The sequence below is a fragment of the Medicago truncatula genome, chromosome 3 (assembly GCF_003473485.1).
Source record: "Medicago truncatula cultivar Jemalong A17 chromosome 3, MtrunA17r5.0-ANR, whole genome shotgun sequence".
Lineage (NCBI taxonomy): Eukaryota > Viridiplantae > Streptophyta > Magnoliopsida > Fabales > Fabaceae > Medicago > Medicago truncatula.
This window is the reverse complement of record NC_053044.1, coordinates 57,553,835-57,569,109: the sequence shown is the minus strand read 5'-3', so window position 1 is coordinate 57,569,109 and position 15,275 is coordinate 57,553,835. Positions and strand designations below refer to the sequence as shown.

General features: G+C 33.6%; 2 protein-coding genes across 4 annotated transcripts; one reads left to right on the top strand and one right to left on the bottom strand.

The window, feature by feature from the left end:
- Window positions 1–2,102: 2,102 nt before the first annotated feature.
- Window positions 2,103–5,287, bottom strand: LOC11422510 (protein canopy-1). The gene is made up of 9 exons (XM_003603799.4): window positions 5,089–5,287; window positions 4,946–4,972; window positions 4,783–4,862; window positions 4,553–4,622; window positions 4,400–4,457; window positions 3,371–3,422; window positions 3,194–3,218; window positions 3,001–3,092; window positions 2,103–2,406 (listed from the first exon to the last, which is right to left on the bottom strand). The coding sequence occupies exons 1-9, from the start codon at window positions 5,182–5,184 to the stop codon at window positions 2,364–2,366; spliced, it is 543 nt and encodes a 180-aa protein (XP_003603847.1). The 5' UTR covers window positions 5,185–5,287; the 3' UTR covers window positions 2,103–2,363.
- Window positions 5,288–9,164: 3,877 nt separating this feature from the next.
- On the top strand, window positions 9,165–12,198 carry LOC11419282 (F-box/kelch-repeat protein At5g42350). 3 transcript variants are annotated; one of them, XM_003603798.4, is made up of 2 exons: window positions 9,165–9,366; window positions 9,999–12,198. In XM_003603798.4, exon 2 carries the CDS (start codon window positions 10,086–10,088, stop codon window positions 11,835–11,837), a length of 1,752 nt encoding a protein of 583 aa, XP_003603846.1. In that variant the 5' UTR covers window positions 9,165–9,366; window positions 9,999–10,085; the 3' UTR covers window positions 11,838–12,198. The 3 variants fall into 3 exon arrangements, with proteins under 3 accessions (XP_003603846.1, XP_024635248.1, XP_039688130.1); XM_024779480.2 differs by having other exon boundaries at window positions 9,996–12,198; XM_039832196.1 differs by lacking the exon at window positions 9,165–9,366 and adding an exon at window positions 9,399–9,508 and having other exon boundaries at window positions 9,996–12,198.
- The last annotated feature ends 3,077 nt before the right edge of the window (window positions 12,199–15,275 follow it).

Sequence of the window (15,275 nt, the reverse complement as noted above, 5' to 3'; positions counted from 1 at the left end):
GAACCTGTTAGATAACAATGGATTGAAATTTGTTGCTCATACAATGAGTTTCCACCTTTATTTTTGTTTGCATGTTAAAAAATCCAACAGTTCAGTAACCCATACTCATTGTTCAGGTGTTTGATGGTCATGGAGGAACCGATGCTGCTTTGTTTGTAAGAAATAACATCCTTAGACTCATTGTTGAGGACTCTCAATTTCCAACTTGCGTGGGGAAGGCAATTACAAGTGCGTTTATGAAAGCTGATTATGCTTTTGCAGATTCCAGCTCGCTTGATATCTCCTCTGGCACCACCGCTTTAACTGCACTTGTATTTGGGAGGTAATGACCTTGCATTATGATTCCATGATTCTTTTCATTAATTTTAGCAAGTTTCAGTTGCCTTCAGATTTTATTGGTTGTTTGTTAGATCCCTATTATTTTTAAGTGGGTGTTAGAACACGGCCGCTCTGTCAATGTTTGGAAACAATATAATGGCATTTGCTTCTTCAACCGTAATTTATCCGGGAAAAACATAAGAATCTGGGATAGTGTTTTTGTCTCATCTCATTGGAGATGGAAGAGAGAAGTTGTGGAAAGAAAACTTATATGGATTGTGTTCTCTGTTGTTGCATGATTTCTTATGAGCTCTCTCCCTAAATTAGTGAAATTTCATCATTGACAGGAACATGATAATTGCAAATGCGGGGGATTGTCGAGCTGTACTGGGAAGGCGAGGGAGAGCAATTGAGATGTCAAAAGACCAGAAACCAAATTGTATTTCAGAAAGACTAAGGATTGAAAAACTTGGTGGGGTGGTATATGATGGATACTTGAATGGCCAATTATCTGTTTCACGTGCCTTAGGAGACTGGCACATGAAGGGTCCCAAGGGTTCTGCCTGTCCTTTGAGTGCCGAGCCAGAGTTGCAGGAAATCTTTTTGACTGAGGATGACGAATTCTTGATTATGGGCTGTGATGGCCTGTGGGATGTCATGAGTAACCAAGGTGCTGTGACAATGGCAAGAAAAGAGTTGATGATACATAATGATCCTCAAAGGTGTTCGAGAGAGTTGGTCAGAGAGGCTCTTAAGCGTAACTCATGTGATAATTTAACGGTTATCGTGGTATGTTTCTCCCCAGATCCTCCTTCCAGGATAGAGATACCTCCTTCTCGAGTCAGGAGGAGTATATCAGCAGAAAGCCTCACTTTACTTAAGGGTGTATTAGAGTGTTAGTGTTAGCTCATTATGATTGTTTATGTTTAGAAAGGAAGGATGGATATTTGTACGTATAAAATTGTTGATGTGAAGGTTGCGGCCTGCTGGAGGGTATCTCTGCCTTCTTGTGCCACTTCAATTAATTTCAATCTAAATTTATTTGTTCACCTTTCTAACATTCTATTGGTATCTTTTTTAAGATAAATTGAATAGTACTAGCATACAACTTTTACGATTCCTTTCTTCACAAGGAACAAACGAAACATACTTGATAGATTGCCGATTTTTGCGGATTGGAAGGGACAAAAAGCATGGTAAGAATGTTGACTACTTCAGCCAAGATGCTATGATACATTTACGAACAATATAAAATGATAATTTCCTTTTGCTTAGACAGAAGACGTTTATATCTGGGAGACAGAAAACTTTTTAAGGTCAGGTTTTCAATGAAATTAATGGGTAAACTTTTATGAACCAATTTTTTTTGGGTGAATTTTTTAAAAAGTGGTCTGAAGAAAACACAATAACTAACTCTGGAATCTTCGTAAAACAATCCGAACGTGATCTTCTGGTCTCCATTGAAGTTGCAAAACAATTAGTATAACCTTTTAAATAAAAAGACTCACAAAAATAAGCAAATCATCCTACAAACATGACCATCCTCGATCAGGAGAAGTGCAAGAGAGGAATCAACATCTGAATAAACAAAAGCAAAGGAACCAAAAAATACCAAAGTTTCCTCAGTCAGTACATCTACTATGTTTGTTCACTGTATCCATAAGTCTGCGAATGTTCTGAATGTAAAATGTTGAATTGAATGTAAATTTCTCAGGGTTAAAACTATTTCTATATCTATGTCTTTTAAGAATTGTGAAGGTTCCTTTTTATGTAACTAGTTGTAGTTATCTGCAGAGGCATTACCTCTCTGAATTACCAGACATTCAAAATAAAAGATTTTACAGTACAGTGATGACATATGAAGTCACATTCATAGCTTGATTAGAGTCTGATAAATCGTATCATTAAAATGTCTCTTAATTGAGAAAAATGGAAGTCATTCTAACTCCAACTACAAAACGGACAACACCATCAATTTTGTGATGTATTCTGTTAATTTTTAATTTCCAAAAGGCAGATTTCCAGCCACCCCAATATCCAGGGATTTAAAGCTCTCTGTCTTCGACGACCTCCGCCTCATCTGATACACTGCATAAATACATTGACAGTTATATCTACATATATCTTTTTAATTTTTAAGAATGCATCAATTGTTAATAATAAATACAAGATTTTGACATAGTGCAAGTATGTTCTGACTGGCCAACTTGCAAGAATCTTATTATGATTTTATTTTAATCTTCCCCCTTAAGGTAGGTTCTTTGTGGTTATCATTTCGGAGTTTGTGTAACTTTTATTGCCTTAGGTAAGATTGAACAAACCGTGAAGAGTATTTGGCAATTGGCCAAATGGATGTTAGAGAATTCTGAAGAGAGCTGCAACAGTTTTGAAAAGCAAGTGTGAAACTATCCTAATCCCCACATATGTCGAAGGTCAACTATGACTGACACATTCAAGCTCATTACTATATGCCCCATCAGGAACAACAGGCCAGAAAGGGAAGGCTCCTCAAACTAGTACTGAATGAAACTTAAGATGTTCTCCATCAATAAATAATGATATGAACTTGAACCCTACAAACTTTTGGGTACCCCAAAAGCTCATGACTACAACAAATGCGTCCCAGAAAATCTAGTGAATCACTTAGGTAAAATAAATTCTAACTATTATCTTTGAAGTTACCTCGTCTGATCGCAATGTTTGCTCAAATCTTGACAAAGAACTTTGCTCACATCTCCCACTTTAACAGACCCTTTCTTTATCAACTCGGCCAGCTACAAGACATGGCATCATTACAAAATAATTCACAGTACAGATAATGCAGATAAGCATATGTACAATAGCAGCAGAAGAGTCAAGAAAAATGAAAGTTCACCTCATCTTCTGTTTCTTCAAGTAATCTGGTCACAGTACACACAGATGGTTAGTCCACAACGGCAGTACTCAAGCTTTAAAGTCACTTCTTGCAAAAGATAATGGAAAAGCTTTGATGCCATAAATATCCCCTGCTGAAAAATATTAAAGTTAAAACATAAATCTAGTTGCATCTTACCTTCCACAATAAGAAGAGATGTCTTTTGAATGTGCCCGAGCTTCTTGTTTATCTGCCGAGAACAATATTTGTTCAAATAACTCGGATGAGAATTAAAGAAACCTTTTGAAATATTTACTCGTCAAAGTATTAAAAACAGAAAACAAAAGTAAACAACTTAAACGGTAAACACTGGAATAAGCATGACAATGCAACAAACTGAAATAATTCATATTCGTTAAGGAATTAAAATCTTACATGTTTCGGTGAGACACAAGTTATACCCAGGAATAACTTATCCGGGAATAAAAATATGAAAATTTGATTCCTAGGTATTTTTTAATAAAAGTGTTTGGCGAATAAGTTGACATTCCTGGGAAAATTAGAAGTTACAAATTTAAAAAAAAAAAAAAAAATCTATGTAGGATTTCATGGGAATGCACATTCCCATCTTTTCACATGGGAATAAGGGAAGTTACTTCATTCCCAGGAACCTTTGTACCTAGGAATATTTTTTTCTCGACCTTATAACAAACATGGGTATAATCATTCCCTAACCATGGATTCCCAGGAATGTCATTTTTAAACTTGAAACAAACACTACTTAAGTTATACATGCCAAATGTGAAATAGGGACTTCAAAATCAGGCATTTGCATTATAAGTGACAGGTTGATAAATTGCCATGTAAAAATCTTGCAAAACATGATTCTCAAATACATGATGAATCTAATCAAATTACAGCTACCTTTCCATTTTTGTTTGGATACAAGCAATAAAAATGCTAAATATAATGTATATTTTGATCCTGCATATGAGCTCTTGTAATATTTACAACCCATTTAATTCTGACACAACAAGCAAAGTAACGACTAATCTCATCATTTTCGGTTGTTTTAACATATTATTGCTATGTTGAGTACCAGAAAACCCAAATATACTAGAATAAACGGGTGTAGCATTAAAATATAGCATAATATCTTATTAAACAGAGAGAAATTTCATGAAGTCAAGCATGATAAATCGAAGGTAGATGAAATAGAGTACATACTTGTTCTGAGGTTATCCCAGCTACCCACTTTGTACCATTCATGTGAGTCTGGAAATATCTGCAAAAACAGATGGAACACAATGCCAATAACACTCATTCTAGAATATGTAAGAATTAAGATAGGAAACCAATGGAAAGTAATTAAGAAAGTACCCTGAGTGTGTAGTCTTGCATCTTTTCACAAAGGTCATCAAGAAGTTCAACAACTCTTAACTCACTGATTCTGAGTATTGTACAAAACAGTTTCACAGTTGGTTAGTTAGTTAGATAGTCGATCTATGACAGTAACTGAGCATAACAGATACATTATTTTTTTCATAGGATAGATTGAAATGAATCTCAGGATAAAGGTGTAGGTAGGTTAAATTGTAAAATACTACTACCTGTAATCGATTAACTTTCCTTGACGCTGGCCCTTGGCGTCCAAGCGATGGCGCATATCCAAATGATTGCGAGGCTTCTCCTGTTTTTAAATACAAATTCAACGATTGAATGAATTTACAGACACAGCAAGCTAATTGAATGAATGTAAAAAATGTTACTTACACGGGCAAGTCCAATCTCTAGCTCCCCCTGCAACAAAACATAGGATCGGATCGAATCGAATGAAATCAACAAGAAACTAAATAAGTGAAAGATGAATCTGTATGATTTTGGATTGGGAGGAATGAAAATGAAGAGGTTATTACCGCAACAGCTTTACAGGCAGCACATTTGTCATCAACGGCATGAGACATTCCGATGAGTAAGAGGAAGATACAGAGATGAAACATTGAGATCTTCATCTCCTATCGACGACGCAATAAGGTTTGTTCTTTCTCCAAAATCAACGCAATGTTGTTAAGACAAGAAAGAAGGAGTGGATCCAAACAAGATAAAGTCAGACTTTTGGGTCATTTCATTGAGTCCTAATTCTTAATTTTTTTAAACTAGGGGGCTAAATAACGAATTTTAAAATATCGGGGTAAAATACGGCTTAGTTAAAATAGAGAGGTTAAAACTACATTGAAACCTCTATCTTTCCTTTAAGGGAAAGTTTAAGCCTTTTTTTTTTTTTTTTTTCTCTTTAGGGGAAGTTTAAACCTTCATTTTATCATGTCTATTATTTTGAAAATCAATCATACCCTAGACTTTGTTTACAAGTTTGGAGAAAAATAAAAGGAGAGTTTCGAAAGAAAAAAAAAATGAATGAGCGGATGGAAGAAATTGAATTGTGAGGTTCAATTTTTTTATTATACAAAATTCTATAACTTGAGGAACTAAAAAATTATATTGAAAAAGAAATTTAAAGGTTTTGACGGGTATAAATAAATTCTTCTGATTCAATCTATGTTATAATATTTTTAAAATTTAAAATATGTTAGTCATAAACATTAATTTATGATTCTTTAAAAAATTAATCCTTTAAAATACATTAAAGATTTTTTCAATTTTTTTCTATACTTTCCACACTCCAAAACTCTTCCGTCCAAACTTTTAAACAAAATCTTAAATTGCGTTTAATATGCTAAAAAATAAGGAACAAGACAACTTTAATTATATTATATTTAATCTTAATCATAATATTGTTCCTGTAATATGACAAACTAGGTGACAAAGGACATGATAAAAACTAATTTTTTTATCCCTCACTAAATCATACATAGCACAACTTTTTACGTAAGTACATGTTATTTAAAGGGTTTTGCTAGAAGCCACCAATGAAGATGTCTTTTAGTAATCCACACCTCAAGGTGATTTTCACTTTTTTGTTATAACTTTGTTAAAAGACACCTTCATAAAAATTAGTTGGTGTCTTTTAACAAATGCTTATAGAATAACTTGCTAAAAGACACCTTCATAAAAGGTGTCTTCTAGCAAAACCCTTATTTAAAATAGTCTTTTGTCTATCAAACATTAATTAAGACAAACAATTATGCAATAACATAAAAATTTGTCATGTTGTTTTTCCTTCTCATCTATTGTTGTGTCTTATGTTGTTTATGGGATACTTATATTTTTAGCAAATCCAAAACATCTTTTATGGTGGTATTTAGCCTACACAAGTGAATGAATTTGTGTATCATACAAAAAGTTATTTTTATCCATGATAGTAAGTTATTCGGTAATGCATTGAATACATATTTGATCCTATATTTATTTCTTTTACGTTATAGGCTGACCTCAAAATTTCAAATTATGTTATGGCCCAAAATAATTTTTCAGCTTCTCTCTCCTCCACCCACCCCCTCATCTTTCTCTCTGCCATACTGTCTCCTTCCCTCCACTGCTCACTCCAGTCGAAGTTGAAAAATGATACTCACCACCGCCACATCGTTGTTTCTGCCTCGAGACTTTATAACATAATCTCACACATTGACTCTGCAAATCCATATCTCAAACTTGCCAACAACATTCTCTGCTCCTCCCTCGTCTGTTTTGTTTTCTTCTTATGATCTTTGCTAAAAATTTATTGATGAGTTCTTTATTTTTTATTCAATTATTTCAAGGTAACTTATTTAGGTTTCATCAGTATCCAGATCTAGAAGAAATCCACCAAATCTCAATACGGGATTGAGTGTTTTTAGGAAAGCTAAAACAAAAATTATAGATCTAAAAAGATATGCCACACCTCACGATTCCTATAGTTTTAATTTTGTATTCTCTCTCTTATGTAGTTGAAGAATACAAGTGTACCACGCAGATTTTTGCTTCTGGGCGAGTCAATGAATTGTGGTTTGTAGGGATAACCCTTGTTAAATTTAATTGCTACATCCTTAAATTAAACAATATTTTCCGTCATAATTTTTTTATTCTAATTAACTAATTACAGGGTTATTATGAACAATAAATAACATGTTATTTATTTTTAAAAATTAAAAAATTAATTAAAGGTTGTTCAAAAAATTTAATAGTTCATCCTATCAATTAAAATAATTTTAAAAGTTTTTAGTAAACAAATTAAAGTAAATATTGTAATAATAATTAATTAAATTTTGTTTATTTGATTATGTTGTGTATACAGGTCATTTATTAATTTAATAAGCATGGCAGATATCACATTTTATTTGGATTAGAATTTTTATGAAATGAGTAAACAAGGTTTTTTCTAGATTACTTTTGAAGAATGGTGGGTAATTTACCCACCAACCAATGAAAATGAGCAATTTATTGGTGGAGTCAAGATAGTTCATAGATACCACTTAAAAATGTGCTTATGTGTATTGGTTGGGGTAATTACTCACCATTCTTCCATGGGTACCCTAGTTGTCATCAGTAAACAATTCATCACAAATTTTAAAGAATTTTAGAAAATCTATAAAAATAATTACATATAATATGGGGTGACAATGCAAATAACACACAGTATCCCATAAACTCATTAAGGAGGTAACCCTTCTTTAATCCTGGCCATTGAATAAAATATGAATATATCAATGGTGAAAAGTTCATTTATGTATGGTACACAAAAGAGTGACTTGTGTATGCTAAATGCCACCTCTTTTATACATCAAGAGAAAATAGAGAATTTTGTTTTCCTGCCCCTATCACCCCTATCACCAAAATAAATGATATGTCTGCCCCTATTTCAAAATTATTGTTAAAAATGCCCTTGTTCTTCAATTAGGTTGGCGAATATAGCATTTTTTCAACACCCTCTGCGCGCTTGCAGGCTTTTTACTGCACATTCTGTCTGTTTTTAACTCAAATGGCGAGCAATTGTTTTATTTTAAGTTTTTTATTAAGTTCTTCCTTTGAAATGGCGAGCAAGCCATTTTTTAGTTTTTTTTTTTTTTTTTTTGTTATACTTTTCAAATGGAGAGTATGCCATTAAATTTTTTTGTCCTTTTTTGTACACATTTTTTGGTTTTTTTTGGGTCTTAGATGAAGTGGTAATCCACTGAAAATAAACTCACACACAACTGTGAGGTCCCGGGTTCGAACCCGGATCATGACGTCCGGCCTTGCAATTTCGGCATTTGCCAGTTGAGCTAGGACTTCTAGACCATTTCTACTATTTTAAATACACCATTTCCCTTATCGAAACAACACTTCATTGATTTCCATCATATTCCACTTCTATAGACGAGCGAAATGATAATAATAATAATAAAATAAATTACGAAGGAAATTAACGACCGATGATTAACAGTTGGAGAACTTATCCGAATATGATCGGTTGACCTCAACGAAAAATCAAACATGGTGGATGTGGTACTCATAGACACAAAATTAGGAGAAAATAAATGTAATAGATATTTTAAGTTTGTAACAATGTTTCATTTTAATATATTTTTGTTAAATGGTTAGTAAAAAAAAATCATTTGAGGTTGTTTTTTTAAATTAAAGAAAAGTGGTTTTTTCTAATAAAAAACAAAAAACAACAAAAGTTAGATATAGAAATGGCATATGCTTCCCTAAAAAAATGGGAACACCCTCATATACTACAAGCAACCCATGATAAGAAGATTATTTATACATTTGATAGAAGCCCACATCACATGAAGATGGCATAAGCAGACCCCACAAGACAATAACTCGAACGTGGCTTCATAAATCACTCACATGCGGTATTGAATGTGCCATCATTATTACATTACATTACATAAACATATTGTATTAGTCAGAAGTTTAAAAAAGAGAAAGAATAAAAAGAAAAGTAAGTTAAAAAGATTAACAGCAGTAGTTAGTGTTAGGTAGAGTGGAGTGGAGAATAGGAAAATAATAATAATTGATGATTATTAATTAAAGAAAGAAAGGTACCACCAAAAAGAAGAAAAGGAGGAGAGTGGTGCGGTCGCTTTACTAAATTCCCAAACCAACCAAAGCATCAAATTGTCCAATTTCCTTTTTTTCTTTTTGTTTTTATTTCTCTAATAATTACTCTATTCTGAGAAACGAAAAAAAGAGTAAAGTGATAGCTAGCATAGCACCGATTTTGGTGGTTCATTTCTTTCTCTCTCAACTGCATTATTGCAGACGTTGTTGTAAGTATTCCTTTTCATTCTTTAGATTTCCGTTATTTAACCGCAAACTATTTTGCTTTTCCATTTCGAATCTCTCTTTTTTTTCTTATTAACCTCTAATTAAATTAATAATTCTATCAATTTTCCTTTTTGTTCTGTCTAGGTATGGATTACTCACACTCATTCATTTACACTGATTTACCTTTTTGTTATTATTGTTATGAACATAATGTCTCGTTTCATTTAATATTTCCAATTTCACCATTTCTATCAATTTCCCCTCAGGATCTGGATTCATTCATTGCTTTTGCCACAATAAAATAATACCTTTTTTCCAGCATCACTTGTTTACATTTTTTTATTTTAATATTCTATGGGGTTTAGATGTGAAAATCATAACCAAAACATTGATATTTTATTGATTTAATCACATGCACAGACGGTGTAAATATTTTTTACACTGTCAGTGTATCACTCAATCATATTCATATTTAACTTTAACTTAGCATTCATACAAATGATGATTTCGTATTGATTGTTAGTGTAGAAAAATATATTGAGAGTGTATCAAAATTATTCTCTTCTTTTATTTGAAAATACTCAAATCTGATTTCCTGTGTTTCCTTTTTGTTTGGATGAATGATTCATAGAAGGCGAGCTTGTGTTCTATTCTAGGTGCATATTGCAAGATAAGAGATGGGTTTTGTATATTTTGTTGTGAAAAGTTGGTGAGCATAATAATGTTTTCTGAAAGATCGGGGGCAGAAGAATCTCGTTGTCAAGAAGATTTCCACGGTTTTAGTGTGTCCAAGCGTCTTGTTAGAAGTGTCAGCCAGAAGTTGAGGAAGAAGAATAATAACAGAAGTTTAGGGGAAGAAGATGATGATGTAAATGGAGTCAATTTTAAATGTCTAAGTCTGTATGGTCGGGGTGGAGGTTGCAAGGTAGGTGCTGACACTAGTGAAGAATTAGGAGATTCGAGCACAAGAAGGAGATCTAGTTCCAGTGAAGAAGGAAAGGGATATAGACCGGTTTGTGGTCCCCAAGATACTGCTGTTGTAGACTGCTTCTCATATGGGGTGAGAGATAGGTTTTGGAGGAGACACCACAGAAAGAATTCTGAACTTGATGAATTGTTAACAACAAACAATAAAATGCATGTCTTTCTTCCAGATGATATTCTGGAAATGTGTTTGGTGAGGCTTCCGTTGACAAGTTTGATGAATGCCCGACTTGTTTGCAAAAAATGGAGGTCCTTGACCACCACACCTAGATTCCTCCAGCTGAGAAGGGAGGGCTTGTATCAAAATCCATGGTTATTTCTGTTTGGTGCCGTTAAAGACGGCTTTTGCTCTGGTGAGATACATGCGTTGGATGTGTCTCAGAATCAATGGCACAGGATCGAGGCTGGTTTTCTCAGAGGAAGGTTCTTGTTCTCTGTTGCTAGTGTACAAGATGATATCTTCATTGTTGGAGGATGTTCTAGCTTGACTAACTTTGGGAAAGTGGATCGGAGCTCATTCAAGACGCACAGAGGGGTGCTTTCATTTAGCCCCTTGACAAAATCTTGGCGTAAAATATCAGCTATGAAGTATGCTAGATCAATTCCTATACTGGGAGTCTTTGAAGTCAGTTTGGATTTTCCAAGTTCTCAAAGCCATCAGAGTCGGCAGGACAGACGTTTTCCAAGATCGAAGATTGGTGGGGTATCAGACGTCTATGAGGATCCTCATAAGCTTTCAATGAGACGTCATTGCAGATCAACCTTTAATGAGACGGAAGCTTCATCATTGTCTAGTAGAAAGGCGCATAAATTCATGAGACAAATAAGCGATCTTTCAAGCTCAAAGAGTAGTAGAAGGTTTTTGTTGATAGCTGTTGGAGGTCTTGGATCTTGGGATGAGCCTCTGGACTCGGGAGAAATATATGATTCTATCTCCAATAAATGGACTGAAATCCCAAGACTGCCTTTTGATTTTGGGATTGCTTGTTCTGGAGTTGTATGTGGCAAGATGTTTTATGTTTACTCTGAAACAGACAAGCTTGCAGCATATGACATAGAACGAGGTTTCTGGATTGCAATTCAAGCCACTCCGATCCCACCTCGTGTACATGAGTACTACCCCAAACTTGTATCTTCAAAAGGTCGTCTGTTCATGCTTTCCGTGTCATGGTGCGAAGGTGATGGTCAAATTGGGCGCCGAAACAAGGCTGTTAGAAAATTATGGGAGTTAGATCTCATGTATCTTACCTGGACTGAAGTCTCTGTACATCCTGATGCCCCAATGGACTGGAATGCTGTATTTGTGGCCGACAAAAACTTGATTTTTGGAGTTGAGATGTTCAAAATATTTGGCCAGGTGTTGGATTTTTTCACTGTATGTGATGTGACTGATATGTCAAACTGGAACCATATTTCAAGGAACCATGTCACTCATGAGCTGGATGGTTCATCGTGTGTGACCAAATCTGTAGCAGTAATGCACCTTTGAACTCCTACAGTCCTATGCTGAACAGCACAATCTCAAATATTCCATGTACGTTGTTTTGAGATGCAAAATGACCGATGACCGGCGGTAAGTCCTGCTTTGTATTTGCTGCATATAATTGTACAACAGCTAGTCGTCTGAACTCGTTTTTATTTCTCAGTTTCTGTGTTTTTTTATTTAATGTACCTTTTGATTTAATTCATTTTACACCGATCATAAAGTTCAATTTCATCTGACTGTGCACTTGTATTTTTCATGCTAGCTAGTTAGCCTTCTGAGTTTTTGGAATTATGTTATTGTATGTAAATGAATTATTCTCATCTGTTATTTGTCAAAATTCTATAAATATTGCTAATTGCAGTCATCAACCGCCGAATGAATTTGACTATGGCTATATGCAATCCAATTTTATTTGTTGGTTCTACGCATTGAAATGAGACATAGTCACTGACTAATCTATCAATTACAGTAGTCCTTTCAAAGTGCAGATAAGATGATATTCGCAGGCATCCTTTCCAACTAATAAATTTTGTAAAAAGGGAAAGAGCTTATACAATTCATACTTCATATTCCTCCTGTGTTTCAGCATTGAATTTGAAATGATTGTAACTGGGCATTCCTGTATTAGATATTTGCCTTAGTCAAACTGTAAAAAGTCAATGTCACACTAAACTAGAAACCTGGAGTAATTTGGAATATTTTGAAGGGAAGAAAAGGGGAAGAGAGAAAATTGTTTTTTGTAAATTAATTTTAGATTTCCTTAACAATAATGGGAGGGATTTGAAGATGTATTTAAATTTTGGGTCTTGCTAACCAGTGCCCTAAGGGCAGTGGTTAAAGATTCCATTAATAAAAACTTTGTCATGGAAATACAAGTCTTTACTTTTTTCTTATCAATGATTAAACCACTTTTCGATGCAAACTTACTTATTTTAGTACTTTAACCAATGCCCCAAGGGCAATGGTTAGTATTTCCTTTAAATTTTTTAAATAGATAGACTTTAATATGCTTTATTGAATGTGACATTTAATATTAAGGGTATGCCATAAGGGCACAATTTAGCATAAACCTCTCTTCTTTCTTCTCCTCTTCTGTCATTGCCTCCCCTCTTTTGAACCATTCATAATCAAAAGGAAGGGGAAGAAGTTTACGTCCATACTCTTTTGCCTGAGCTTACTTGCCATCATCTCAATCCCTAAATCCCCATTCTTATTTGTGAACCCCAGCCTTCTCTCTCAATCCAAAATTAAGCTCTGCTTGTGTTAAAATGTGTATTGATTGTTAAGTTTTGTTTTTGGACTCTATTTTCTATTTCGGCAAATTAAAAAGATAAAAATGTTTGGGTTATTTGCTATTAGACTACAAAATGCATAAAAAGATACGATAAAGGTAGACAGATAAAAAGAAGGGGAAATAGACGTGTTTGATTGAACGAGTCTATTACGATTTGTTTGATTGGATGAGTTTATTACAATTTATGATGGAATATTTATAGGCAAAAACTTTCACTACAATTCGAGAACACCAAATATTACAATAATCGTAGAAACATCCTAGTCTTCGTGGTATTTCATTAGCTTCATTCATTTTCAAGACGATCTTTGTGTCCAAACTGTAAATATAATACATATGGTGTTAGTTTAAAAATAAATAAAAATTAGGAATTACAAAAATAATTTAATAAATCATGATTCATTTTATAGAGACCGGAGACAATAAAACATGGCACCAATGCAACAAAATACATAGAAAAACATTAAATCAATCAACGACACAATTTTAATAATGAAAAGTACCAAAAAGAAATTGATGAAACCAATATTTTACTAATATCAAGTACATTTGAATTTCAACCAAATGAGTCGTAATTTATTTATCAACGGAGAATATAGCATAATAAATCATGATCGTTGGTAGCCACCTAGAGAAAGAGAGGTAAAGTGTCATTGATGCAGCCCTTTGTTTAAAGAAAATCATCGCTTTGGGATAAGCATGTGCATTCATGATTTTGGAGGTCATTTTATTAAAGCTTGGACAACATGGTATGGCAGCAGTGTAGCAACTCCTATGGTAGCGGAAGCTATTCTTTTAGCTTGCTTGACTAATGATCGATGATGGCATAATGCATAAATCCATCAACCAAACCGAGTTTGACATAATTGTAAACGACTCTAATATGCTACATTCCAATTATCCAAACTTTGGGGAGAATTTAATTTGAGGCGTCAAAATTATATGTTAGTCATCGCATCTTTGATCATATGTCAATCTTGTATTTCTCATATTTTGATGAATGAAATAGTATAACATATGTGCATTGTCATAGGGTAATTTCTTCATGGCTTGTTTGGATTAAAAAATTCGAGTGAAAGGGAACCTAAAACCTAATAATATAATATTAAGAATAAACAAAGGAATGTCAAAACCTAATTATTTGATAGGTCAACGATATGGGACGACGTTGTAAAAAAAACTTTACTAAAATTCGCAGGAAATGTAAAAACAAATACTGAAATTCTTACCTTAGGATTTTCCTGCAGACATAGAATCCACAGATAATTAATCTGGTCATTATATCCGCAGGAAATGCAGGAGTTTCTTGTCTAGTAGTTAACTGAGAATTCTGAATCAAATTTTGATATTGTGATGATGGAAAAACACAACGCTGAGATTGAAAAAAAGGATTATATTGAATAATACAAGTGTTACTATATATTGTTATTGTTTTGAGTTCAATTTTTCAGAAACCAACCACCCCTACCAAAGGAAATTGAGGACATGCTAAGATTACTAAAGTGATAAACGAAGGGAATCATATGACAATACCTTAGAAGTATTAGAGGAAGAAGAGAAAGTTGTAGAAAGTGTTCGATTTTTACCTTATAATAATAAAATAAAAAACATTTGACTGTAACAAACAATATTAGTTCAGCTCCATATTCACTGAACAATTGTTAATATGTGGTTTTTTTGTCTTCTTCATTATTATGCAATGAAAATCAAATCGTCTAGAAGTCCTAGCTCAACTGGCAAATGCCGAAATTGCAAGGCCGGACGTCATGACCCGGGTTCGAACCCGGGACCTCACAGTTGTGTATGAGTTTATTTTCAGTGGATTACCACTTCATCTAAGACCAAAAAAAAAAAAAAAAAAAAGAAAAGAAAAGAAAAGAAAAGAAAATCAAAATACATTAAAATTAAAACACAATATCAAAACAAAAAATCATTAATATATATTCACCAAATTTTTCATTTCAATATAATCTTATTCAGCCGAACCAAACAAACCCATGAAGGCAATTTTATTCATTACATATTATGCTTTAATATATATAATGATACTAATAAATATATAAGACTTATTTTATAATAACTATCGAAGTGCTTGCCCTTTGGTTTGCAACACGCTAAGTCACTTTAACATTCAGCTCATTCCTTAT